The sequence below is a fragment of the Monodon monoceros genome, unplaced genomic scaffold (assembly GCF_005190385.1).
Source record: "Monodon monoceros isolate NGI ecotype Baffin Bay Population unplaced genomic scaffold, NGI_Narwhal_1 Super_Scaffold_9, whole genome shotgun sequence".
Lineage (NCBI taxonomy): Eukaryota > Metazoa > Chordata > Mammalia > Artiodactyla > Monodontidae > Monodon > Monodon monoceros.
In genome coordinates, this window is record NW_021703786.1 from 10,145,341 (window position 1) to 10,172,343 (window position 27,003).

At 36.0% G+C, this 27,003-nt stretch overlaps 1 protein-coding gene across 1 annotated transcript in view; it reads left to right on the forward strand.

The window, feature by feature from the left end:
- Positions 1-23,550, forward strand: part of APPBP2 (amyloid beta precursor protein binding protein 2) — a 66,512-nt gene extending 42,962 nt beyond the window's left edge. The window contains exons 5-13 of the mRNA XM_029211892.1: positions 8,339-8,507; positions 12,256-12,345; positions 13,584-13,651; positions 13,732-13,837; positions 14,539-14,663; positions 17,307-17,392; positions 19,081-19,271; positions 20,560-20,725; positions 22,955-23,550. Coding sequence (XP_029067725.1) covers positions 8,339-8,507; positions 12,256-12,345; positions 13,584-13,651; positions 13,732-13,837; positions 14,539-14,663; positions 17,307-17,392; positions 19,081-19,271; positions 20,560-20,725; positions 22,955-23,208 — 1,255 coding nt within the window. The 3' untranslated portion in view covers positions 23,209-23,550. The remainder of the gene's footprint in view (positions 1-8,338; positions 8,508-12,255; positions 12,346-13,583; positions 13,652-13,731; positions 13,838-14,538; positions 14,664-17,306; positions 17,393-19,080; positions 19,272-20,559; positions 20,726-22,954) is intronic.
- The last annotated feature ends 3,453 nt before the right edge of the window (positions 23,551-27,003 follow it).

The following is a 27,003-nucleotide window of genomic DNA, read 5'->3' on the forward strand; positions in this document are numbered from 1 at the left end:
ACTAAGCCTGAGCACAGCTAGAGAGAAGCCAGTGCGCTGCAGCGAAGAGCCCTTTTGTCGCGATGAAAGATCCGCCGTCACAATGAAGATTGTGCGTGCTGCAACGAAGACCCGATGCAGCCAAATAAATAAATAAATATTTTAAAAAAATAAAAGAATTAACACCAGTTCTTCTCAAAGTCTTAAAAAAAATCAAGAGGAAGGAACACTTCCTAACTTACTCTATGAGGCCAGCATTAACCTATATCAAAACCAGAAAAAAGACATGAGAAGAAAAAAGAAAAGAAAATTACAGACCAATATCTCCTATCAATATAAATGCAGAAAGTCTCAACAAAATACTAGCAAATCGGATGCAACAGAATATAGAAGGATTATGCACCATCACTAAGTGGGATTTATCCCAGGAACGCAGAGGTGATTCAACCTAAGAAAATTAATGCAGTGTACACCACATTAGTAGAATGAAGGGTGAAAACCATGATTATCTCAATTGACACAAAAGACATTTGACAAAATCCAGCACATTTTCATGATAGAAACATTCAGAAAACTAGGAATAGAGGAACCTTCCTTAATATGATAAAAGGCATTTATGAAAAACCCACAGCTAACATTATATTCAAATCTTCCTCCCTGAGATCAAGAACATGACAAGGATGCCTGCTTTCACTACTACTATTCATCTTTGTCCTGAAAGTTCTAGCCAAAACAATTAGACAAAAATAAAATAAAATGCATCCGTGTTGGAAAGAAAGAAGTAAAACTATCTCTGTTCACAGGTGAATTGGAATTTGCCAATATTAAAAACTTTTGTACATCAGAGGACATTATCAAGAAAGTGAAAAGACAGCCTATGGAATAGGAGAAATATTTATAAATCATATATCAAATAAGGGTCTAGTATTCAGAATATTTCAAGTACTACAGTTCAACAACAATCAACCCAATTAAAAAATGGGTAAGGGATTTGAATAGACATTTCTCCAAAGAAGATATGTAAATGGCCAATAAGCATCATTTGTCATTAGGGAAATGCAAATCAAAAACAATGAAATACCACTTCACATCTGCCAATTTGGCTGTAATGTAAGAAAGAAAAGAAAAGAAAACGAAAGGGGGGGAGGGAAGGAAGGAAGGAGGGACAAGAGAGAGGGAGGGAGGGAGAGCAAAGAAGGAAGGGAGGGAAGGAAGAAACAAAATAAGTATTAATAAGAATGGAGAAATTGGAATCCTCATGCATTGCTAATGGGAATGTAAAATGGAGCAGCTGCTATGGAATAGTTTGGTGGTTCCTTAAAAAGCTGAGCAAAAAAAATTACCATATGACCCAGCCGTTTCAGTCCTAAGTATATATATCGCAAAGAATTGAAAACTGGGACACAAACAGATACCTGTGTGTTAGGGTTCATTGCAGAATATTTCACATTAGCCAAAAGGTGGAAATGACCCAAGTATCCATCAACAAAAGAACCCTTAAACAACGTGGGTTTGAACAGCAAGTGTCCACTTAATACACGGATTTTTTTTATCCAGTACATACATACTACAGTACTACACGGTCTACTCTTGGTTGAATCCACAGATACAAAGGGCTGACTGTAAAGTTATATGTGGATTTTTTTTTTATTGCCCTGGAGGGTCAGTGTCCCTAACCTCCCCCCGCCACGTTGTTCAAGGGTCAACCGTATATATAGTGGAATATTATTCCGCCAGTTTTGATGGCTGCTACAACATAGGTGAATTTTGAAAGTAATATTCTAAGTGAAATAAGACACTTATATAAAGACAAATACTGTATGATTTTACTTAAATACCTAGAATAGACAAATTGATAGAAATGAGAAATAGATTAAAGGTTACCAGGAGCTGGGGGGTGTAAGGAGAGAATGGGAAGCTATTGTATGTTATAGTGTGTGTTTGGGGTGATGAAAAGTTATGGAAATGCATGGTGGTGATGGTTGTAAACGTGGTAAATATAATTAATACCACAAAGCTGTACATTTAAAAATGGTTAATATGACAAATTTCATGTTATATATTTCACTACAATTTTTTTAAAAGCCCACCAGTCTTTTTTTTTAATTACCCAACCCTCCCCTTTCAGTTTATCATTTATTTCTAAAATTCTTAAGTAGTTCATAGAAAAATATGCTTGCATAAGCAGGAGAGAAATTTTTTCCTTTGGGTTTACTTTTAAGATTTTATTTTTGTCATATCTATCTAATGAGGATCTAACTAGTCATCTTGCTCAATCTTATAGTAAATATATTTATAAACTAGTGACCTCTAGATTTGTATATTTTCCACTTCAAACAATGAATAACTTAACTAATTAAATAGTAATTGCTTTTTTAAATTTATTTTTAAAATTTACTTATTTATTTATTTTTGGCTGCATTGGGTCTTTGTTCCTGCGCACGGGCTTTCTCTAGTTGTGGCGAGCATGGGCTACTCTTTGTTGCAGTGCACAGGCACCTCATTCAGGTGGCTTCTGTTGCGGAGCACGGGCTCTAGGCGACGGGCTTCAATAGTTGTAGCTCGTGGACTCTAGATCGCAGGCTCAGTAGCTTTGGCACATGGGCTTAGTTGCTCCACGGCATGTGGGATCTTCCCGGACCAGGGATCGAACCCATGTCCCCTGCATTGGCAGGTGGATTCTTAACCACTGCACCACCAGGGAGGTCCCATAGTAATTGCTTTTGATAATAGCTATTGATCAAGTAGCTATGATTTTACATTGTCATAAAGATAAAATACTATGGGGCTAGAGGCATATGGGAAATCTCTGTATCTTCTCAGTTTTGCTGTGAATCTAAAACTGCTCTAGAAAATAAAATCTATCTTTAAAAACTATTAAAATAAAATACTGTGCTTACATGGTAGTGCCACATTTGGAGAGCCTTGAGAACCTGCCTTATTATTAGGCTGAACGTTGAGGCAAAATTAGATCCTCAGTTGGACCAAAAGTTTTTTGGATCCTGCATCCTGCTCATTGTCAGCCCAGATGGACACACAGACCCTGAAGAGTCTCCATATGTTGAATTTGCCCTTTTGTTTCAATAGATCATCAGTGGAGACTGGAGAAAATATCAAGCTGTGCTTTTCTGGCATAAAATATGTAGTCTGCTACCCCCACCAATTACTAAATAATTTCCAGAAACTAATTTTTAGGCAGAATACCTATAGTGAAGTTTGCTGGAAATGCAGTTCTTAGTATTGTAGAAATGATTGGTGAGCACTGTTCTTTTCATTTTCTAAATTTAACTTTTTTCTCATTCAGCCATTTGGATAACTATCAAATCTGTATTTCTTATACCAATCCTTTTTTTCTCAAGGGTTTTTTTTCTGGGCTGTTGTAATATCTTCTGTCCTGGTTGCCTTGCTTCCGCTCTTGGCTTTACTATAATCCATTCTCCACACTGCAACCAGAGCAATCTTTGTAGAGTTGCACTGTTCAGTATGGTAGCCATTAACCATATGTGATTATTTAAATTAACATTATGGGACTTCCCTGGTGGCGCAGTGGTTAACAATATGCTGCCAATGCAGGGGACACCGGTTCGAGCCCTGGTCTGGGAAGATCCCACATGCCACGGAGAAACTAAGCCCATGTGCCACAACTACTGAGCCCATGTGCCACAGCTACTGAAGCCCACGCACCTAGAGCCCGTGCTCCACAAGAGAAGCCACTGCAATGAGAAGCCCGTGCACCGCAACAAAGAGTAGACCCCGCTTGCCACAATTGAAGAAAGCCCGCACACAGCAACGAAGACACAATGCAACCAAAAATAAATAAATTTTAAAAATTAAAAAAAAAATTAATTAACGTTAAAAATTTAAAGTCAGTCCTCAGTCACACTAGGCAGATTTCAGATACTCAGTAGCCGCTTGTGGCTACCAAATTGAGCAGAGCAGGTATAGAACATTTCAGAAGTTCTATTAGATAGCGTTGTTCTACAGCATAAATCAAGTAATCTCACTTTTGCAACCAAAATCACTTTCCGTGGCCAGTAAGACCCTATAAAAATCTTTCTTTTCTCTACTTTCTCATCTCTCTTTATATAATCTGTTATTCAAAATACTCCAGACACATTGGCCTTCTTACTGTTCTTTGATTATGCCAGAACTTTTTTCCCTTTCTCAGGGCCTTTGCACTCGTTATTACTTCTTTTTGGAACATGCTTCCCCCATGATTGCCTCTTCATCATTAAGTGTCAACTCAAATGTTACCTCTGCAAGAGAATTCTTCCCTATCTTCCCTAAGCCCTTCCTTTAAGAAGGCTTTGATCATATCACCCCGTTTTTATCATCTTCGTAGCATTTATCTTTGTCTTACTTAATTGGTGTGTGTCTGCCTAATATACTTTTCCCCACTAGAATGAAGCTTTTTTTTTTCTTCCAGCTTTATTGAGATATAATTGACATATAGCACTGTGTAAGTTTAAGGTGTACAACAAAATGATTTGACTTAGATACATTGTGAAATGATTATCACAAGTTTAGTGAGCGTCTGTCATCTCATATAGATACAAAATTAAAGAAATAGAAAAAATTTTTTTCCTTGTGAGGAAAATTCTTAAGAGTTACTCTTAACAACTTTCATATATAACATACAGTAGTGTTAATTTATCATGTTATAAATTATATCCCTAGTACTTATTTATCTTATAACTGGAAGTTTGTACTTTTTGTCTGCCTTCGTCCGATTCCCCCTCCCCCCACCTCTTACCTTTGTTAATCACAAATCTCTTTTTCAATGAGTTTGTTTTTGATGTATAATTGACCTACAACACTGTGTTGGTTCCTGTTACACAACATAGTGATTCGATATTTCTATACAACTCAAATGATCACCAGATAAGTCTAGTTACAATGTGTCACCATACAAAGATATTACAGTTATTGACTGTATTTCCCGTGCTGCACATTTCATACCTGTGACTCATTTATTTTGCAGCTGGAAGTTTGTACCTCTTAATCTCCCTCACCTATTTCTTTCCCTACCCGCTTCCCCTCTGGTAACCACCTGTTCATTCTCTTTGTCTGTAACTGTTTCTGTTTTGTTATGTTCATTTGTTTTGTTTTTTAGATTCCACCTATAAGTGAAGTCATACAGTATTTGTCTTTCTCTGTCTGACTTATTTCACTTGGCATAATACCCTCTGGTTCCATCCATGTTGTCATAGATGGCAAGGTTTCATTCTTTTTTATGGCTAATATTCCATCGTGTATATATATCACATCTTCTTTATCCATTATCTGTTGATGGGCACTTAGGTAGCTTCCATAATTTGGCTGTTGTAAATAATGCTGCAATGAGCATAGGGGTGCATATATCTTTTCTAATTAGTGTTTTTGTTTTCTTTGGGTAAATACCCAGGATCTTTGCCCATTTTTTAATCGGATTGTTTGTTTTGTTGATGTTGAGTTTTATGGGTTCTTTGTATATTTTGGATATTAACCCCTTACCAGATATATTGTTTGCAAGTATCCTCTCCCATTCAGTAGGTGGCCTTTTTGGGTTTTTGATAGTTTTCCTTGCTGTGCAAAAGCTTTGTAGTTTGATGTGGTCCCATTTGTTTACTTTTGATTTTGTTTCCCTTGCCTGAGGAGATATATTCAAAAAAAAAAATTACTAAGACTGATGTCAGAGAGCTTACTACCTATGTTTTCTTCTAGAAGTTTTATGGTTTCAAGACTTAACACTTAAGCCTTTAATCCATTTTGAACTTATTTTTTATGGTATAAGCAAGTAGTCCAGTTTGATTCTTTTGCATGTAGCTGTCCAGTTTTCTCAACACCATTTATTGAAGAGGCTGTCTTTCCCCCATTGTATAGTGCCTCCGTTATTAGAATGAAGCTTTTTATGGTCATGGATTCTTTCTCTCCTGTTTACCACTATATCCCTTGCACCTAGAGAAATAGAAATGACTGGCACATATAGATGTTCAGTCAATACTTGACTATGAGAGTCTCTGAAAACTTTATCATCTGAAGTATATATTTCTTTTTACTATAATATTTTACTAAATTTCACTTTTTTTTCATAGTGACAGGGATCATTGCAGACTGCTTGGTCATTAGATCAGCAATTTGACTGTCAAGTGATATTGTCTCTTTATTCTGTATACTTACTTTAGCATGAAAAGTTGCCTGTATACAAAACATATTTTTTCTACTTTTATATTTCTGCTTTAAAATATAAATCTAATCAACTCACCATTCTAGAGTTGCCTGATAATTATATTTATTTCTTCTTTAAGTTGAAATTTTGTAATATGAAAGATACTCCATTCAGATTGTTTTTGGCTGCACTGGGTCTTCGTTGTGGTGTGCAGATTCTTCTTCATTGCGGTGTGCGGGCTTCTCTGGTTGTGACGTGTGGGCTCAGTAGTTGTGGTGTGCAGGCTCTCTGGTTGTGGTACTCGGGCTCCAGAGTGCTCAGGCTCAGTAGTTGTGGCGTGCGGGCTTAGTTACCCTGCGGCATGTGGGGCCTTAGTTCCTCGACCACGGATCGAGCCCACGTCCCCTGCATTGGAAGTCTGATTCTTAATCACTGGGCCACCAGGGAAGTCCCCAGAACTTTTTATTAACTTCAATACTGTATTATTTTATTTGAGGGCTTTAGTCTTTTCTAAAAGCAGGTAACTGTATTGTGAGTGTTGGGAGGATACACAGTGGCGTTGTGTAATATTTGCCACCTTATTGAATAGTACTGATAATTTAAAATTACTCTCTTTTAGAATAGACTGGTGGCTGCCAAGGGGGGAGGGGAGCGGGAGAGGGATGGATTGGGAGTTTGTGATTAGCAGATGCAAACTGGTATATATAGAATGGATAAACAACAGGTCTTACTGTATAGCACAGGGAACTATATTCAGTATCCTGTGATTAAACCATAATGGAAAAGAATATGAAAAAGAATGTGTATATATATATATATATATATATATATATGTATATATGTATAACAGAGTCACTTTGCTGTATAGCAGTAATTAACACAACATTGTAAATCAGCTGGACTTCAATTTTTAAAAAAGTAAATTAAAAGTACTCTCTTTTTTCTCACTGTACAACGGAATGATAGACATCAGAAGATTGTTAAGAATGTTTCTCATCTTGGGTCATTGATCTGTTAATATTTTTGGAATAGATATAAAAATTAGATTTTAAGTATCTGGGTTTTATTTAATACTCCTAAAGAATGCTTCCTAACCTCTTCATACTTGGTTTTCTTTTTTTAATACTTGGTTTTCTTTTAAATTACGTTTATATTTTGTTCCATCTCAGGGCTGAGCATTTTCAGAAAATTGTCATGATATATGGACATAATGTTTTAGCCAACATTATAATAGATACATAAATATATGTCCAGTCCTCACTCTGTTCTCCTGTCTTGTATGGTCTGTACAGATGTATAGTCTGTTGCTATCTTGACCTCATTCTGACCTAAAGCATTTTACTACTCTTACATATCACTAGGTAGCATGGTTTTGGGACTTCCCTGGTGGTCCAGTGGGTAACATTCTGCACTTCCAGTTCGGGGTGTCCGGGTTCGATCCCTGGTTGAGGAACTAGATCCCACATGCATGCTGTAACTATGAGTTCACATGACGCAACTAAGAGTCCACATGCTGCAACTAAAGATCCCACGTGCCACAACTAAGACCCAGTGCAGCCTAAATAAATAAATATTTTAAAAAGACCAACAACAACTAGATAGCATGGTTTTACAGATACTTTGTGTAAAGAATTCTGTATTTTTCCACCATAGAGGATAAAGGTTATAAAAGAAAGAACTGGCAGCACCACTATTTTCAGTGAACTTATCTTACTGGAAAGATAAGTAAAAACAACTTTTATGAAGCAACATAAAATGAGTGGTAACTGATCAAGGGTTGCACGAATATACTAAAAAAAAGAATGGAAAGTAATGGTAGGTAATAGAATTTCATGTTGATTTTTATTGTCTTCATTGTTTTCCAAATTTTTTATAATGAAACTGCATTACTTTGGGATTTGGAACAAAAAGAATTAAGTGATAGATGTAGCACATGGTAAGTCACAAATACACAAAATATTTAGAGAAGATAAGGAATCAAAGTTGGATGAGATAACCATAGGTAGCTTTCTGGAACGAGCATATACTTTTTTCTGTGCATTAGTTGGTCCCAGCTTCAGCTGGATGGTTGTTTTCCAGTGCTGCCTCATTTCTTCTGTCTTGCGACCTTAACTCATTTGGGTGCTACATAGTGATCAGTAAGAGGTTATCAGTTCTCCCATGCTGGAAATAGCTATCAGAAATAGAGTAATGTTATTTGTGCTTCTGCAGATTGCTTCATGTGCGAAATGGAAATTGCAAATATCATTTGGGTGAAGAAACATTTAAGTTAGCTCAGACATACATGGATAAACTCTCAAAACATGGCCAGCAAGCAAACAGAGCTGCACTCTATGGAGAACTGTGTGCACTCCTATTTGCAAAAAGTCACTATGATGAGGTGAGTGTTTTGAAGAACATTTCACTGTGACCAGTAAGTATCTGTAAAACAAAAGATACATCATATAATGTCATATTTGTTTTAATAGATCTCATTTTGACATATTAGGTTTACTTAAAGCAATATACATTTGTAATGGAATATTTTAAATTAGGCAAAAGGATTATTCTGTGAGATGGATTTTAAACATACATATACAGTTTAGAGCCTGTTTTTGTTTTTAATTTGACCAAATGTATCTCTGCATAAATTATTTTGAGGGCATGCTCTGTTAAATGAACCTTTAATAGGTGCTTTTTTATTGGATGTGTAGCTCTGGGTGAATTCTCATAACTTGAAGGCATTCATTTCAGTGGGAACCTAGATTTTATTTATACTTTATTGCATTGTTTTGCTTCTGTCTCTTCATTATGAGAAAGATAGCCTCATTCTTGGCTTTATACTGTTAAATTAAGGCTTTGGAGCTAATGAATACATAGTTGAGAAGTGAGCTGTGTAAGCTTAACTCCTTTATTTATGGAAGAATATCATAATTACTTTATGCTGTCAGATAGCTGTCATTTAGCTTTCATATTTTAAAATTATCCCTATCTCAATTTTTACCCTGTAATATAAATACGTGTATGTTCCATATTTAAAAGAAAGTCACCATTAGAAGTGAAACTGGAGAATTCTAGAATAATTGTGAAGTGATGTTTACAATCCCAGTGCTAGGATCATCCTGCTTTTAATATCTAAGAGGTATCATCAGGGAATGCATTTGTTGAATCGTATGGTGAGAGTATAAGTTTTTTAAGGAGCTGCCAAACTGTCTGTACCAGTGTACATCCCACCAGTGATGAATGAGAGCTCCTGTTGCTCCATATCCTTGCTAGCATTTGGTGTTGTCAGTGTTTTAGATTTTTGCCATTCTAACAGGCATGCCTCATTGTTTACATTAACTATTTTTGAAAGCTTAACAATTCATTATAAGATGAGTAAGTTCTGAGGATCTAACGTACAGTGTGGTGACTATAGTTAATACTGTATTGTGTATTTGAAATTTGCTAAGAGTAGATCTTAAGTGTGCTCATCACACACAAAAAAGGTAACAGTGTGAGGTGATGGATGTGTTAATTAGATTGTGATAATCATTTCACAGTGTATATGTATAGCAAGTCATCATGAACACCTTAAATATATACAATTTTTATTTGTCAGTTATATGTCAATAAAGTTGGGGGGAAATTTTTTTAAGTCATTAAGTGTATGTGTTAAAATCTAAAATCCTTATCAGCATGCCTTCATTTTCTCAGGAGGTTTATGTAAGTTCTTCGGTTATTTTTGATGCTGAATTCCTGTGTCTGCTGAACTCGTTCTGTCGATGGATTATTTTGCCGCCCCTTTTATGCAGACTATTCCATAGCTTATTGACCCAGATATAGAATTTGGCCCCTTTCTATGATTTCCACACACCAAAAACAAAGAACCCCATTCACAGAGGGCCTTTGTGTGGATAGCCTTTACTAGAAATGAGAATGAAGTAAACAGCAACAGTTCAAATATTAGAAATGCCTACCTTAAAAGTTCTTCTAGGAATTGCCTGGCGGTCCAGTGGTTAGGACTCAGTGCTTTCATTGACGGGGCCCCGGGTTCAGTCCCTGATTGAGGAGCTAAGATCCCGCAAGCCGCATGGTACACCCAAAAGAAAAAAAAAATTCTTCAGGTGCCCCACCATCTTTTTATCTCTCTACATATGTCCTCCTCATCTTGGCCATCTCTGTTTCCTCTTTCATTGTTTCTTTTCATCCTCGTTTTTCATACTGCCCTGCATCCTTCTTTCTGTTCTATAAAGTGAGTCATGTCTTGCCATTTTTTACTCATGTACTCAGCTCCAGACCCACCTTAATATGTCCAGACTCACCGATGTATTCAGTGGAAGAAAAGTACCTTTTATTCACCAGTTTCCACTTTCTTTCTTTCTTTTTTTAATATTTATTTTTATTTATTTACTTATTTTGGCTGCACTGGGTCTTCATTGCGGCACTCAGGATCCTCGCTGCGGCGTGTTTAGTTGCGGCATGCGGGCTCATAGTTGCCTCATGTGGGATCTAGTTCCCCATCCAGGGATCGAACCCAGGGCTCCTGCATTGGGAGGGCAGAGTCTTACCCACTGGACCACCAGGGAAGTCCCACCAGTTTCCACTTCCTTTACTAGGCAGTTACTATTTAATTGACGGTTATTTTCTTTCTGAACATTTGAATTGGGGTGTCGTACTGTGTCTTATTCATGATCTTTGCAACTCGCACATTCATGAGGAATATTTAAGTCTATAGATGTTTCTTGGATAATCTTGATAGTTTATAAATTTGTCGTTGTATCTACAGAAAGAAAAGTACACAAATCTTGAGGATATATCAATAGTTTGATGAATTATCACCATATTCTGTTATTAGTCCACGTAGGCTAGGTTATGCTAAGGTAGTATCAACCTCCAAACAGCACTGACTTGGAATAATAAAAGTTTATATCTTGCTCATGCTACATCCCATCTTGGGATCTCTGTGGCTCTGCTTAACATCCCATCTATACTTTGATCAAAACCCTGCGTTGTGGAACAGCCTGTATCTAGAACATTACCAGCCTTGAGCAGAGGCAGAAGCATTATGGGGAAGGGATTACTGGTTCTTAGAGCTTTCTCCCAGAAATGCCATGTTTCACCTCTGCTTATATTTTAATTAATATTTTGGCTAAAGGAACTCACATAACCATTCTCGTCTTTAATGTGGAAGGGAACTTTATCTTTCCCCGAAGAGGGGCAGTAAATATTTTAAAAGCAGTATTACTTACAACTTACCACAGAATTTACCTTCTTATTCTGGAACAAAATCAGCTTATTTAGTATCTTACAAACAAATCAGATTTTTTGGCCTAAATCTCATATATTTCCTTTTTGTATCAAAATTGCTTCTGAATAGCTACATCTTTTAGGTGGAATGGAAGAGATGGAAGCTTACAGAGGAAAACAAATGTTTACTTTCTAATATTTTCAATTTGTTTTCCCCACATTTTTTGTGATCCCTTCATAATATTATTTTGTTTCTTTGAAGCAGTTCTTACTATCTATAAAGTAATTTATTTTGCTTTTTTTCCCCACTAAGCACTAGGAGACGAAGGACATTTTCTGTTGTGCTCCCCAGTAGATACCTATGTGCCAGCACATTGCCTAGTACTTAACCTCTCTGCACCTCATTTTCCTATAATAATAGTACATATCTCAAAGGGGTGTTGTGTCAATTAAATGTGTGTGTTAGTGCACATAAAGTGCTTAGAACAATTATTGGCACAAAGTAAGCACTCAACTAAACAAGCAATTAAGATACAAAATAATAAGTGTTACAGTAGGGGAAGGAAAGTACAGGAAACCTAGCCTAGGGCTGAAACCTGAAGGACAATTTAAGTGGTTTAAGGGGTTGGAGGGCGGAGGGGAATGTATTTTAAGGCAGAGGGAATGGTATGTGCAAAGGCTTCTGGGCCACAAAGAACATGCCTCTGATTTCCTGAATATGTGTCACATATCCAAAGAAAAATGTAACAAACTTACACTTTCAAGAAGACTCAGCCTCTGAGAGAAAATTTTAAGTGTAAATATTTTATATGTGTTCTTATTCAAGTACTCGTAAGCTGCAGGAAAAATTCATAATCACTTCATTAAATATTGTCAATTTGATATATCACAGGTTTTGCTCTTCTGTAATTATTTTTTAGGCATACAAATGGTGCATTGAGGCAATGAAAGAAATCACAACAGGCTTACCAGTCAAAGTCGTGGTGGATGTCTTAAGACAAGCTTCTAAGGTGAATATAAAGTTGAAATTATTAAATGGATTATAGGATTAGTAAGCTTTAAATTTGTGTAAATTAACCTACTGTTTAACAAATCAGGTATTGCATACTCATGGATAACAAAGTCTATTTTCTAAGTTTCTCTGCTCAGTTTTAGAGGTCCGGCTTCTTTCTTAAACCTTTACAGCAACCTGAATTCCTTATGTCATGGTTGTATGGGCTTTCGTCACTTTTCTCCTAAAAAAATAGCCTGGTATTAAATCTTTTAGTCACAGTATTGGCAGTGTCACAGTGTGATAGCTTTTTTTTCTTGACTTGGTAGGCAATACTTATTTGATTTTTACTCTAGTTTCTTCTTACTCTGTAAAAAAAAATGCATTAAGTCTTTGAAGCCATTTAGTAATATTTAAAAATTGCTGCTTTGGTACACTGAGGCTTTGAAGCATTGATGTACTTTCCAGATATACTCTTTCTACCCAGAGGTTTTTCAGTTTTGAATATTCCATTTTGGTTGGTTTTACTTATGGAAATTTCAATTAGAAGAATTATTCTAAAATTATAGATTTAGAAGAGTTTTAAGATTTCTGCGAAATTTATGAAATAAGTCATTTTAGAGCAAGTAAACAGCATAAATATTCAGGTTATTATTAGAGCTAGAAGAGACATTAATATGTTTTTAATTAATTTAAAACATTGAATATACATTTAATATAAAGACAGCTTAATATATATGCAAGATTTACATTTCTGTATGTAAATAATATTTACAGTTAAAGACTACTGGCTGTCTCATGAATCAAAATATTTTAAGAAGTAATAGGAATACTTGGAATTCTGTGCATTTAAAAGTTATTAGATGGAAAACTACAAAATAGTTGTAAGCCACTGTAGAACGGGGATATAAATAAGTACCTTAGAAAATAATATGGTGATCCCTCCCCGCCTCTGTTTTAATAATATGTAAGGATGGGAATATACCAGCTTTTTAAGGTAACTTTGTTATAACAGGTTTGTTCTGGGCATGACAATCAAAATTTTAAGTTTTGTAATTTCCCAGGATATGTACAGATCTGTTTATAATGGAATTTTCAAATACTTGGAAGGAAAGAAATTACAAATAGAACCATTCTATTTATGTTTGAAGATGCTTTTTTCAACCATTATAGTTTGACTATATCAACATAAGCCATACTTGTTTCAACACACTAATTGTTTCAGAGTTATTTAACAATTTTTCACTTTATCTTTAGGCTTGTGTTGTAAAACGTGAATTTAAGAAGGCAGAACAGTTAATTAAGCATGCAGTGTATTTGGCACGGTAGGTGATTGTTATTAAAAATACCATTTCAAATTGTTTCTTTCTACTTTATATCCTAATAGTTTTGTATCTTTTTATAGGGATCATTTTGGATCCAAACACCCAAAATATTCTGATACACTGCTAGATTATGGGTTCTACTTACTCAATGTAGATAATATCTGTCAGTCTGTTGCAATTTATCAGGTATGTTAATAGTTACACTTTTTTTCTTTCAACCTAAATTGACTTGCTGACCTGTAATTTGTGATGTACAAACCACTGTCTAAAAATAACTCTTTCTGAGCCCTTCCTCATATATGGTACTCCATTATTTTACTAAATAGTACCTAGAAGGCTTAAAACTTAATGTTTTAGGAATTAAAGAGTATCATCCAGGAAAAAAGTTCGGGGGTTGTGGGTCAGTATTTAAGAGTAGTTTTCCATTTTTCATTTACCGAGATGATGGCTTGTCTTTGTTGTTGATTTAGCTCATATCATTATAGCTGCCTTTGTAGTAGCAAGGAGGCTTGATAGCAATTATTTTAGGCCTTATCTCAGTCAGTCTCAGGAAAATGATGTGTTATGCCATCACTCTGGACAAGGTATCCTTGATTTTATAGTTTACTTCCGAAGAGGACATAGAGAAAAACACTAATGTAATTCCTAAGACATGTGAATGATTTTATTATTAAGCCATTGCCTTTTAAGTCAAACTTACTCTTTAGAAAATCAGGCTGTAGGTGAATTTTATGTTCTGTTGTGATTTAAATACAGCAGGACTTTTTTCAAAACTGATGGGATTGAGTATATAGAATCTATATTTAAATTACTAGGATGCTTAATTTAACTGGGTAGTGTCTTTTAAGGATTCACAGTATTACCAGTTATTCTCATGACTCTTTCAGGCAGCCCTTGACATTCGGCAGTCAGTGTTTGGTGGCAAAAATATCCACGTAGCAACAGCTCATGAAGACTTGGCTTATTCTTCTTATGTTCACCAGTATAGCTCTGGGAAATTTGACAATGCACTGTAAGTTCCACTTTCCTTTTCAGTGAGGGATTAAATACTGTTGCTATATTTTGTTTTGTTTTTTCCTAATGCAGTACTTTTCAGTGTATCTTATGGATTAAATTTGTCCTCCTGGAACTTGAACAAGATACCTAAAATGTTCTTGAAGTCATTTAAAATCATATCAATTTATAAGCCATTTGTTTAGATCTTATGTGGTTTAATGTTGAGACATAGATCTCCATATAGAGTATGACTTATTTTTTAAGTGTCTCCTTCAGTAATTTTTCTTTGACTAATACAGTAGTGTCTGGTTAAATGACAGACTTAACCTAAAAACTTGCTCATAACATGCAGAAATACTGAATAATGTAACAATCATCTTTTTAAATACATAACGGAGCTTGTAAGATAGAGAAGAAATCCCCAAGGGCCAGTAATGGACTAAAATCCAAAAAGGGTAGGCATGAACTACAGTATGAGTGTTCTGGGGTGGAAAGGCTTAGAAGGCTTAGAAGTTTCTGTAACCTTGGTTGAACAGCAATCCTGGGTTTAAGAGACAAGGCATTTAGCCCATAGGAAGCTGTGGCTTAGAAGTGAAACCCTCACATGAAGCCAAGATCAAGGCTACACCCTCGGAGAAAGAGTAGACTAGGGGAAAAAACTGCCCACTGGCAAGAGAGGTGACATGGAAATTTGTCCAACTTAAGTTGGGCCCTCAGTTGGAAAAAAAAGGAACCTCACAGGGGAATTTATAATTTATAGATGTCTACGTTGTGTTTGGGCATCATGCATGCAGGAACCCCCAAACTGAGGAAAACATTAAGAAGCACTTTGGGACTGCTAGTTCTCCTGGGATGCTTTTCAGGAGAAAATGCAAAACTCTTGGAAATAATTAACCTTCCGTCCAAGCCATACAGACTTCCCATAGATCTAGCTGTACCTGAGATGAACTCATCATAAAAAATATTTAAATAAGGGAACATTTCCCCCATGGGTGAGTCAGCAGACATAATGATCAAGATTAGAACCCTAAAAATATCAGTTAACAGAACTTTATGGCTGATACTATAAAGTAAGGTTTCTTAAATGTTTAAAGATATAAAACGGGTTGGCAAACTATGGCCTGAAGGCAAAATAAAGGTTTATTGGAACATAGCAGTGCTCATGCACTCATGTATTGTCTATGGTTGCTTTTATGCTGTAACAGCAGAGTTGAGTAGTTGGGACAGAGTGTAGCCGCATAATCTGAGATATTTACTATATGGCCCTTTACAGAAAAAAATGTGCTGGCGCTGATATAAAAGAAGGAATCAGTAATATTTTGGAGGGAAAATGAAGGAAAAAAGGCAGATTTAAAAATAAAACAACTGAGGGAACTATACTCAGTATTTTGTAATAACCTATAAGGGAAAAGGAATCTGAAAAAAAAATAGATATATATGTATGTATAACTGAATCACTTGGCCATACACCTGAAACTAACACAACATTGTAAATCAACTATACTTCAATAAAAAAAATAAAACAACTGATACATCCTACAGCATGAATGAACCTTTAAAACATTGTGCTAAGTGAAAGCAGCCAGTTACAAAGGACCACATATTGTATAATTTCATTTATATGAACTATCTAGATACAGGCAAACAAGTAGAAACAGAAAGTAAGTTGGTGGTTGCCTAGGGCTGGTGGAGTTGGAGAAAAACGAAATGACTCCTGAAGGGCACAAGGTTTCTTTCTGAGGTGATGAAAATATTCTGAAATTAATTGTGATGGGTACATAACTCTGTAATATACTAAAAACCTTCAATTGTACACTTTAAATGGGTGAATTGTGTTGGTATGAATTGTCTTAATAAGCACTTTTATTATAAAAAACATTATAATAGCTGGAATTGGAAAATAGTCATTGACATTAAAACTCAGTAGACAAGTTAAACAGCAGATTAGACACAACTGAAGAGACAGTGAACTGGAAGACAGATCTGAGAAAACTAATGATTACCTGGAAGCTGGGAATAGAAGGCGTGGAGTTGTTTGAGATTATCTGGCAGATAAAATAGACAAACAGCTTGCTTTCTGTTTGACGAGATGGGCCATGAACAAATAACCAAACATGTCAGGTGAGAATACATGCTATGAAGGAGAATAAAGTAAGCTAAGAGTTTAAAGAGTGATGGTAGATTTTTTAGGGTCTTTTGTATGGGCTGGTCTGGAAAAACTTCAGTGTGGGTAAGCCATGTGGATATTCAGGGGAAAGCCATTACAGAGAGACAGTAAAGCGAGTGCAAGAGTCATAGGTGAGCACGTGCTTTACGTGTTCAGAAAACTGCAGTTCCTGTGTGCCTGGAAGGAAAAGAGGGGATTGTTTCTGAGAATGGTAGGAGATGAGGTCAGAGAGGTAGCCCAGTGAAAGATCATATTATATTGAGCCTTATAGGCTGTGATAGCAACTTCACAGTTGATTCTGAGGGAGATGGGAATCCACTGGATGTTTAAAAGTTCAGTCTACAAAAGATTGGAACTTTAAAAAAAAAAAAAAAACTGGTCCTTTTCCACAGATAGTTTTAGAAATTCAGTATTATAAATTGTGATTTTTTTAAATGCTTAAATTATTTGTAACTTAAAAGAAATGCCAGAGTATATCTATCTGTATTGCAGATTTCATGCAGAAAGAGCTATTGGTATCATTACCCACATCCTACCTGAAGATCATCTTCTTTTGGCTTCTTCAAAGAGGGTGAAAGGTACCCTTTGTAATCTAGTCTCATATATATATATATATATATATATACACACACATGTATGTATGTTTTTTTTTAAGATTTCTTTCGCTGTCAATTATAATAGATGTCTACTCTCTGATAACTTTAAAATCGATGGTATATGGTATAAAATAGGGGTATTTGTTTATTTCCTCAGGATTAGACTGCATATTACTAAAATAGCCAATTCACTGATTTAAAGTATTTGCCTACAACTCTAAGAATTTACAGTGGTTCATAATGAAAGGTTGTTCACATCTCTCATATAACATTGTTAATAGGCCAGAATACATTTCTTTTGCCTCTTTCTTTACCCTTTCCTACCTTCCTTCCTCTCTTTCCTTTCACTCATTCATTCATTCAGTCAGTCCTTTCTTTTGAGGAGAGGATGGAAGAATCACAAATTATTACTGTGCAGTGACAAGGGTAGGGAACTGAAGATGGGTTTTTCTCATACCCTCAGTTTTATCATGCAAGCTTCTGAAACTCAGTTTCATATCAGGTTACCCTTAATGTTGTAAGGCTCTTACCACATACCACTTTCTTCTTTTCTTATTAACTCTTCCGCAAATCACTACCAAGGCTTTCATTTTGCCAACATGATTGGGTCACCCATGTGGTAATTCCATGCATGTTGGATAACTTTTACCTTAATTCTGGAACTGGGTTTTACCTCCCCTCTAGGTTTGCATTTTTAAAGTCATGCAAGTAATACACGATTAATGTCAAAAATTAAAAGTTAGAAAAGAGAAAAAATTAAGTTACCTGAAATATCATCGATCCAGAATCAACATTTTGGTGAATATTCTTTTAAACTTTTCTTTCTTCAAATGCTGAAATGAGTGAATAATTTTTTTTAGTTCTATAATCTGCTTTGTTCAATTAATATATTATCAACATTTTCCCATTTCAGTACCTGTAGGTGTATATCTTTTTTTCTAATGTTCTTAACCTCACCTGTCTTATTGGACCTTTAAATTGTTTTTTAACCTTTTGTTCTTTAAAAATGCTACAGTGAACTAAATCTCTTTTTACTTTTGTGCACACGGACAATTTTCCTAGAAATAAAATTGCCTGGGAAAAGAATATGTGTTTTTAAGACTTTAAATGGAATTTGAGGGTCTTGAATGGGACTTTGAAGTTAAATTATCTTCTTGACTGGTTTGATTGGTCAAGTGAGTTAGGAGGAAACCAGTTCTTTTAGTTGTATTTGGTTAAAGGTTATATAATTTATGAAGTGTGGTTTCAAAATTTTCAGCAGTGCTTAGGTACTCCTTGACAACTTTTTCACAACTTAAAAAAATTTGCCTCTTTATTCTTGTCTTCCTTGTATTTGCTTAAACAACAAATTCACATCAGCAAAGCATAACAGGTCTGGTAAAATAGAGAGTAATTCTACAAAATAATTTGTTGTATACCATTGTTTTTCTTAAATTTGAAATTCATTATACTGTGCAAAATAGAATGACCAAAAGTGTATTTTTTCATTAAAATGGAATACTTTCATCTTTACCAGTTCTGTGGCATGGGATATGGTTTATGGTTCTAAACCGTAAGCATATATAAGTATATACAACTAACATCTGTAAAATTTAGTTTTAAATTTTATGTTCTGATTAGCTTTGATACATGGTTTGGAAATGCACTAATTTTATTGCCTTCTTATTCAGCACTTATTTTAGAGGAGATTGCAATTGACTGTCATAATAAAGAAACTGAACAGAGGTTGCTTCAAGAAGCTCATGATTTGCACCTGTCTTCACTCCAGCTAGCTAAAAAAGCTTTTGGGGAATTTAATGTACAGACTGCAAAACACTATGGAAACCTTGGAAGACTTTATCAGTCAATGAGAAAATTTAAGGTTAGAAGCACATTTTACTATATTTTTCTCTCTCTAAATAATCTTAGGTAATAAAGTATAATCTTAAATAATAAGTAAATCTTAAATAATGCTTCTTTAGTAATCTTAAATAATAAGGTATACATTTATTATACTCCTACATTATTTCACATAAGAATTGAGAAAATGGCTAGTATAAAACGACAGGGGCTTCCCTGGTGGTGCAGTGGTTAAGAATCCACCTGCCAATGCAGGGGACGCGGGTTCGAGCCCTGGTCTGGGAAAATCCCACATGCCGCGGAGCAGCTAAGCCCGTGAGCCACAACTACTGAAGCCTGCGCGCCTAGAGCCCATGCTCCGCAACAGGAGCGGCCACTGCAATGAGAAGCCCGCACACTGCAACGAAGAGTAGCCCCCTCTCGCCTCAACTAGAGAAAGCCCGCGCGCAGCAACAAAGGCCCACCGCAGCCAAAATTCATAAATAAATAAAAATAAATTTTTTTAAAAAGACAGTCAAAATATAAATAAAATTCAAAAATACAGACCCTAGAAAAATAAATATATCAAACCATAAAGGCTAAAACAGTTATTATAGTTAGACTTAAAACATAGCTCTTAGCTAGTAGTTTAAGTACAGCACTTAGCAGAATGCCTGCCACATAATAGGTATGCAAGAGATATAAGATATTGCAAGTGTTATTAATTGTAGTGATAAAAATTTACTGAATTTAGTTCCTTTTAGAATTTTGGGTCATAGATTCTTACTGTCCATTACAGGGTCACAATAAGGAAGGGATGAGAGTTGCTGCTTAAGACATTCATTTTTATCTAAAAATCAGTTTACACATTCCTCAATTAACCTGAATTTGGTTTGTTGGAATAAAAATTGTCAAGACTCCAAAAAATAAAATAAAGTGTACTTCTATGTAAAATAACATACTATAGTGTAGAGTTTCTTAACAAGGTTCAGTTAAATTTTAGAGTGTATTAACTGAAAGAAGAAATTTTCATTTTAGAATATTTTGAGGTTAATTTCTTCTAAAAATTTTTTATTACAAGGACAGGTTTTCTTTTGTCATTTTGGTATAGGACACTATTACTTTCGTCAGTTTATGTGCGCAGCTTCCCCAAACCAGTAAGGCTTCCCGTAGGCAACTTTTGGAAGAATATAGTGTGTTCTCTGATCAGATTACCTTATGCCATCCATAAGACGTCTTTGGCATTTAGAAGAATCTTACTCGTGGGGTAAGAATTGTTGACATAAGAAAAAGTATAATCTAATAGTTAATACACCTTAATTGTTTTTCAGGAAGCGGAAGAAATGCACATCAAAGCAATTCAGATTAAAGAGCAACTTCTTGGTCAAGAAGATTATGAAGTAGCCCTTTCAGTGGGACATCTGGCTTCTTTATATAATTATGACATGAATCAGTATGAAAATGCTGAGAAACTTTATTTGCGATCTATAGCAATTGGTATGTTACTTTAAAATTTTCTTAGTCAATTGATTAGAGATCAACATGTCTTATATGTTGTATAGGGAAGTGTTATTATTAAGACTTAAATGAGTTTAGAGCTGCTAAGGATATCCAGGAACCACTCAAAAATCATCTGAAACATTTTGCTAAAGATTATTTATTGATGTTGAAGCCACTAGTAAGAAATATGACAGTAGAGTGTCAAGTAAAGGCAAAAGTAGTTATTTTTAAATATTTGTGTAAACACTACCCCCAGCCCATCCTCTCCCTTCTTCTGATTTTAACATAGACCCAGTTTACCTGTTTTTTAACTTGATATAAATGAAATCATACAATGTATATTTTTATATGCCTGGTTTCTTTTGGTGAACATCAATTGTGAGATACATCTGTGTTGTTCATATCACTGTTGCTTGTTAATTTCCAGTGCTGTGTAATATTGTATTGGATTAGTATATCATTATTTAATCCATTCTACTGTTAATGGATATTTGGAACATTTGAATTGTTTTCAGTTCAGCCCAATTACAAAATAAGATACTGTGGTCATCATCTGAATGTTGTGCCTATTAAAACTCTTCCCCATTTTTATATTGACTTGTCTGTCATTTTCTTATTGGTTTATAGAAGTTCTTTATATACTTTGGATGTATCTGTTGGTTAAATGTGTTGCAGATAACTCTCACTCTACTGCTTCTTCCTTCCTTCCTCCCTCCCTCCCTCCCTCCCTCCCTTTCTTTCTTTTTTGATTGGTTGTACCGGGACTTAGTTGCGGCAGGCGGGCTCCTTAGTTGTGATGTGCGAACTCTTGTCTTTTTTTTAATTTTTATTTATTTATTTATTTTGGGCTGCATTGGGTCTTTGTTGCTGCGTGCAGGCTTTCTCTAGTTGCGGCGAGTGGGGGCTACTCTTCGTTGCGGTGCACGGGCTTCTCATCGAGGTGGCTTCTCTTGTTGCAAAGCATGGGCTGTAGGCACATGGGCTTCCGTAGTTGTGGCTTGCGGGCTCTAGAGCGCAGGCTCAGTAGTTGTGTATGGGCTAAGTTGCTCTGCGGCATGTGGGATCTTCCCGGACCAGGGCTTGAACCCATGTCCCCTACATTGGCAGGCGGATTCTTAACCAAAGCACCACCAGGGAAGTCCACGTGCGAACTCTTGGTTGCAGCATGCATGTGGGATATAGTTCCCTAACCAGGGTTCAAACCCGGGCCCCCTGCATTGGGAGCATGGAGTCTTAACCCACTGCGCCACCAGGAAAGTCCCTACTTCTTATTTCTTAATGGTGCCTTTCAAAGACCAGAAGTTCTTAGATTTTAATGTAATCAAATATTGCTCTTTTCTTTTATGGTTAACACTTTTTATATTCTGTTTAGGAAATCTTTTCCTACCCCAAAGTCATGGAGATACTCTTTTGGAAGATTATCTTCTGGAAACTTTATTTTACCATTCACATTTAGATCCACAGTCCTGAAATTGATTTTTGTTTATGGTGTAAGGTAGCGATCAAATCCCCCCCCCCTCTTCTTTTTCCTCCGTATGGATATACAGTTGACCAGGACCATTTTTTCAAAGGACTGTCCTTTCCCCTCTGCTGTGCTACCTTTGCCAATAAATCATATATCCATGTATGTGAGATTGCTCATTATCCATAATATATTACCTTGCTCAATCCTGGAAGTCCCATATTTTCTGTGTATCTTTTTGCACAAATGTTCAGATACATATTTTATTTTCCCTTTTATACATGAAAGGTGGCAAACTCTTGGCACTTTTTTGTACTTTGCTTTTTTTTTTAACTCAACAGTATACCCTATAAATGACTCCATGTCAGTTCATAAAGAGCTGGGAGCTCCCTCCTCTGTTTATAGCTGCATAGTATGCCTTGAATGGATGTTCCATAGTTGAGTGGATGTTCCATAGTAGATTGAAACAAATCTTCATTTGTTTCTAATATTTCGCACTTATAAACAATGCTGTAATAAATAGCCTTGTGCATATGTATTTTTCTACTGTTGAAGGTGCTGCCATTCTTTAGATCTCTTTTAAGTCCTAGAGGTAGATTATGGTTAGGACTGTGTTGGTGAATGCTGATAAAAGAATTGAATCTATTCCTTTTAAGGGAATAAAACGAAGCCACCTTATTTTAAAGAACTGAGCTTGTGTTGTGGAAACTACTTGTTATTTCATTATTTATTTGAGTTTTCTTTCTTTTTCTGTTTACTTTCAGGGAAGAAACTTTTTGGTGAAGGCTACAGTGGACTAGAATATGATTACCGAGGTCTCATTAAACTTTACAACTCCGTTGGAAATTACGAGAAAGTGTTTGAATATCACAATGTTCTGTCTAACTGGAACCGGCTGCGAGATCGGCAGTATTCAGTGACCGATGCTCTTGAAGATGTCAACACCAGCCCCCAGTCCACTGAAGAAGTGGTGCAGTCCTTCCTGATTTCTCAGAATGTTGAGGGACCGAGCTGCTGAGGGAGGACCTCAGTTAACTAATTTACCTTTTCCCAGATTCCAGGGAATTCATACTGTGAAATCAAAATCATGTTGTTTTTTCGGGGCTGGAATTTGCATTGAAACACTGGTCCAGTCCATTGACCCTATTTGGGTGATCCCTATCTTGCAGAGTGTCCATAGGAATAAGCATATATTCAGTTATATTCAGCATGTACCGCATGTGTAAGTAATCTGGCCCATATTTTCAACCTAGTAGAACAAACAACAGGAATTTTTTTTTCTTTTTAAAAAATAATTCATTTTGCAGAAAGCCTGAAAGAAAAAAAGAACCCCTAAATAAAACTATTTAAGAGTTTAAAAGAGTTGCATTCTTATTATGTAAGGATGATTTTAACAACTTTTTAACATATAATTCTTCCTTGAGGAGGTATTCAATACTGTATTGTAAAGAAATTTTATGGGGAAAATCTTTATATGCAGTATAGAAAAGTTAACACAAGTACTAATAGAAGAGGGACATCCAGACTTAGGTTTGGCTGCCTTACCCAGAGAAGTGGATACAACCACTCCAGAGCTCTATTACAAGGGAAGGACTGTCAGATTCATCTGAACTGGACCAGTGTTGATCTGTAAGTAACAGGAAAGCTGATAAACCAGCAGTTCTAACTCTTTGGTTGTTTTGGTTTTGTTGTGTTTTTTTGGGGTACAAAAATGCAAGATGCTCTGATAGCGTTTGCTAACAGGACCAGGAGGATCTGAAAAGGACCAGCCTAATGTAGAAAGGGGTTATTTGGACCAGAAGCTTTAGATTCTATTTTAGCCCCTGCCTATACTTTTATCAGGAGAATGATTTCATTTAGATGTATAATGAAAAGTGATCATGCAAAAGTTATATTCATGTAATAGACACCAAACTAGGGAAATTTGGCAACTTCAGTGGCATATTTTAGTCAAGGTACACAGATGGCAATGCCAGAAGCAAGTCTATAAGTATCTGCTGCAGCCATCTCCCTCGTTTTAAATGTTACCCTAATAAGCAACACAGTTAGCAAGTATATTGGCTCCGAGTCATGAAATAGTTCATGTCCAGATGGGAATTATAGGTTGCTGTGTGGTTTACGGGGATTAATGGAAAAATGAATTCCGAAAAACAGCAAGTCTTCTTAGAAATCCTTCGTGTTTATGGTAAATAATAGTGCAACTAGGTCATTTTATTTGCAATTCAAGAATCAAGTGGAAAGATTCCCCTAATGATTTATCTATTTCACTAACTTGTCTTTCTGTTTATTGGGTTTTGATTTTTTTTTTTTAAGCCAGTCAGTTTATTTAATGTTGAGGTAATCTTCAAATTTGAGAAGTTGTGACATGTAGCAATCCAAGAAACAAAAAAGGTCTTTTGCTGTTACCTCAGTTCTTATTATAGTGGCCTATTTGGTGCCTCTATAGTTAAGAATCAGGGTTTTTCCCCCCTATTTTCAGGGGTTCATGACTTGGCTGTTAGAGATGTTGCTCCTGGCTAATGCTGGGAGTGGTCTGTGGGTGAGTGGATGTGTGCTGAATTTTGGTTTTCTTTTAACAGGCATGTTGGGGTGGGAGGGGGAAAAAATCTAAACTGTCCACCACATTGACTACAGAAAAAGTAATTGGAGATTTCAGATAAATTTGATTTTAAACACTTTTTTGGACTTCCTAAATACAACCTTGTCTAAAACTGTAATTTGCCGTCTTGTTAGTTATGAGCCGGTGTTTTTAAGTCCCCAAGTGGGCATTGACTAGGGGAGGTACCTAAAGAGATGAAGCAAGCCCAGACCCTAAGATTATAGCTATGTGATTTTGAAACCTGGGTTTAATCCTCAAATTGAATTATTTTTAATTTTGAAAAGAGTACATTGGCACACCTGCGCCTCCCCCTTCCAGTTTATTACAATCTAATGCCAAGAGGCACCTCTTTATTAATTACCAAATAGTCTGTGTGACCAAGGACTAACATTTTTAAGTTACTCAGCTCTATCCTCATGGGCCTATATATTTAATACCTCCAAAGATACTTTAAGGATAGGCTTTGTATACTTTTGTTGGTTATTTAGAGTCCTGTGGTATGTTTGTGGTATAGGAATGTCATGGTAAATTGTTTTTCAATAAATATTTTGAAACTTATGTTTTCATATGAAGTTTTTTTTTAATCTATATTTTTGGTTTTGTGCACATATAGCATTTCCTAGGATAAAATCAAGCAAATGACTTAAGGCCTCATCTTCTCTAATTCAGTCTGAACTCAGCTTAGCTCACTCAGTGATAAAGCAACACGATATTTAGAAGCCTAGGATCACAGGGTGATAATATTAAACGGCTGCCAGTTTTTCTTAAAAAAAAAAAAAGTCATTATTGGTAGTTCCCCCTTATTGCCACTGCTTTAATGTAGTTTTCTGTAAATCCATATACTTTGACTTAATGCAGACACTCTAGGTTGAGAAGAGAGATTGCCAGTTTCTGTTAGTGATATAATTTAATGTGCTATTATTTCTGGTTTTAATGAAGAATAATACCCTAATAATTTTTAAGTGTGGAATTTATCCTTTCAGTAGGGATGTTTAGGATAAGTTAGGGAGGTAAATATCATCATGATTTTGGGGGTTAGAAAAAATCTCAAAGCAAAGAATAAAATTACCTCACAATAGCCAGTTGCTTGAACAAACTTTTTATATATGGTGGGGTTGTGTGTCAGAAATCCTAGACCAACTTAAAAGATTTTTCTGGAAGTTCAGCAAAGTAATATTAAATAAGGGGCCTTTGGTCTCATCCTTTCCTGGCTTTCATTTTTTCTCTCTTTTTGCTAAAGTTTGGTGCTACTCAAGTTGGGTGCATCAGGGAGCCCTGTAACATTCGTGAGCCACACAGGTGGTCGGTCATTCCTACGTTCAGTTTAGGAGAGCCAGTTGGGTTTTTTAGACCATAATTTTTATGGGTCCCCAAAGCTGACTTTGCCCGAAGCATTAAGACCCTTATTATCATCACATTTTGTCTCTGTTCAGCAAAAAATGAACTCATTATTGCTTTGGGGTAATCCCCACACGGGTGTGCTTTCACTTGTGAAAATGAAAGATTTGACAAAGACCTTTGTTCTTAGCCTGTTAGAGAAGGGTTCATAATATTGTGAAAACCAGGCCCGGCGGCTGCAGTCATAAATAATGAGAGTGCCATCTGGCTGGGCCTTATAGTGCAGACAGAATGCTGCACAGTAAACACATGCCTACAACATGACTGAAGCTTTTGGCCATACTTTACAGATTGAAAGAATGGTTTGCTGAGTAGCAGGTAGAGGCTTTCACTGCTATCCAAAAGTAGAGCGTTCCCATGAAACCTCTTTAAGCCAAAACAGGTGACAGCAGAGAGGCAGTTACCTTAGGACATGTCTTGCTAATGGATGCACAAAATAAATTGAGATAATGCACAGAAACTCGCACAGTTGTGGCTTGAAGCTGAGATACTGAGCGTAGTTCTAGGGGAGGAGCTTGGCAGTGCCACTCTCGCTCAGGGTGCCACTGCCTCTATAACAGCTGTCTGCAAAACAAGCGCTGCATGCTAATTTTGCTTTTCACCTTTTTTCGTAAGAGTGAAGATCCTTTTGGATTTTTTTCGGTTAGCAAAAACAGGTGCTAATGTAGGTCTTTCATAAAAGCAAAGTAGCATAAAGTGAACTTTCAGAAAGCAGAGGATACCTGTATTAACTGCTACTCAGTTTTGTTGGGTTTTTTCCCCTGAATTTGTAGCCTTGCTGCTTCCAAACTGTTCTTTTTCTGGATGGCAAAGTTA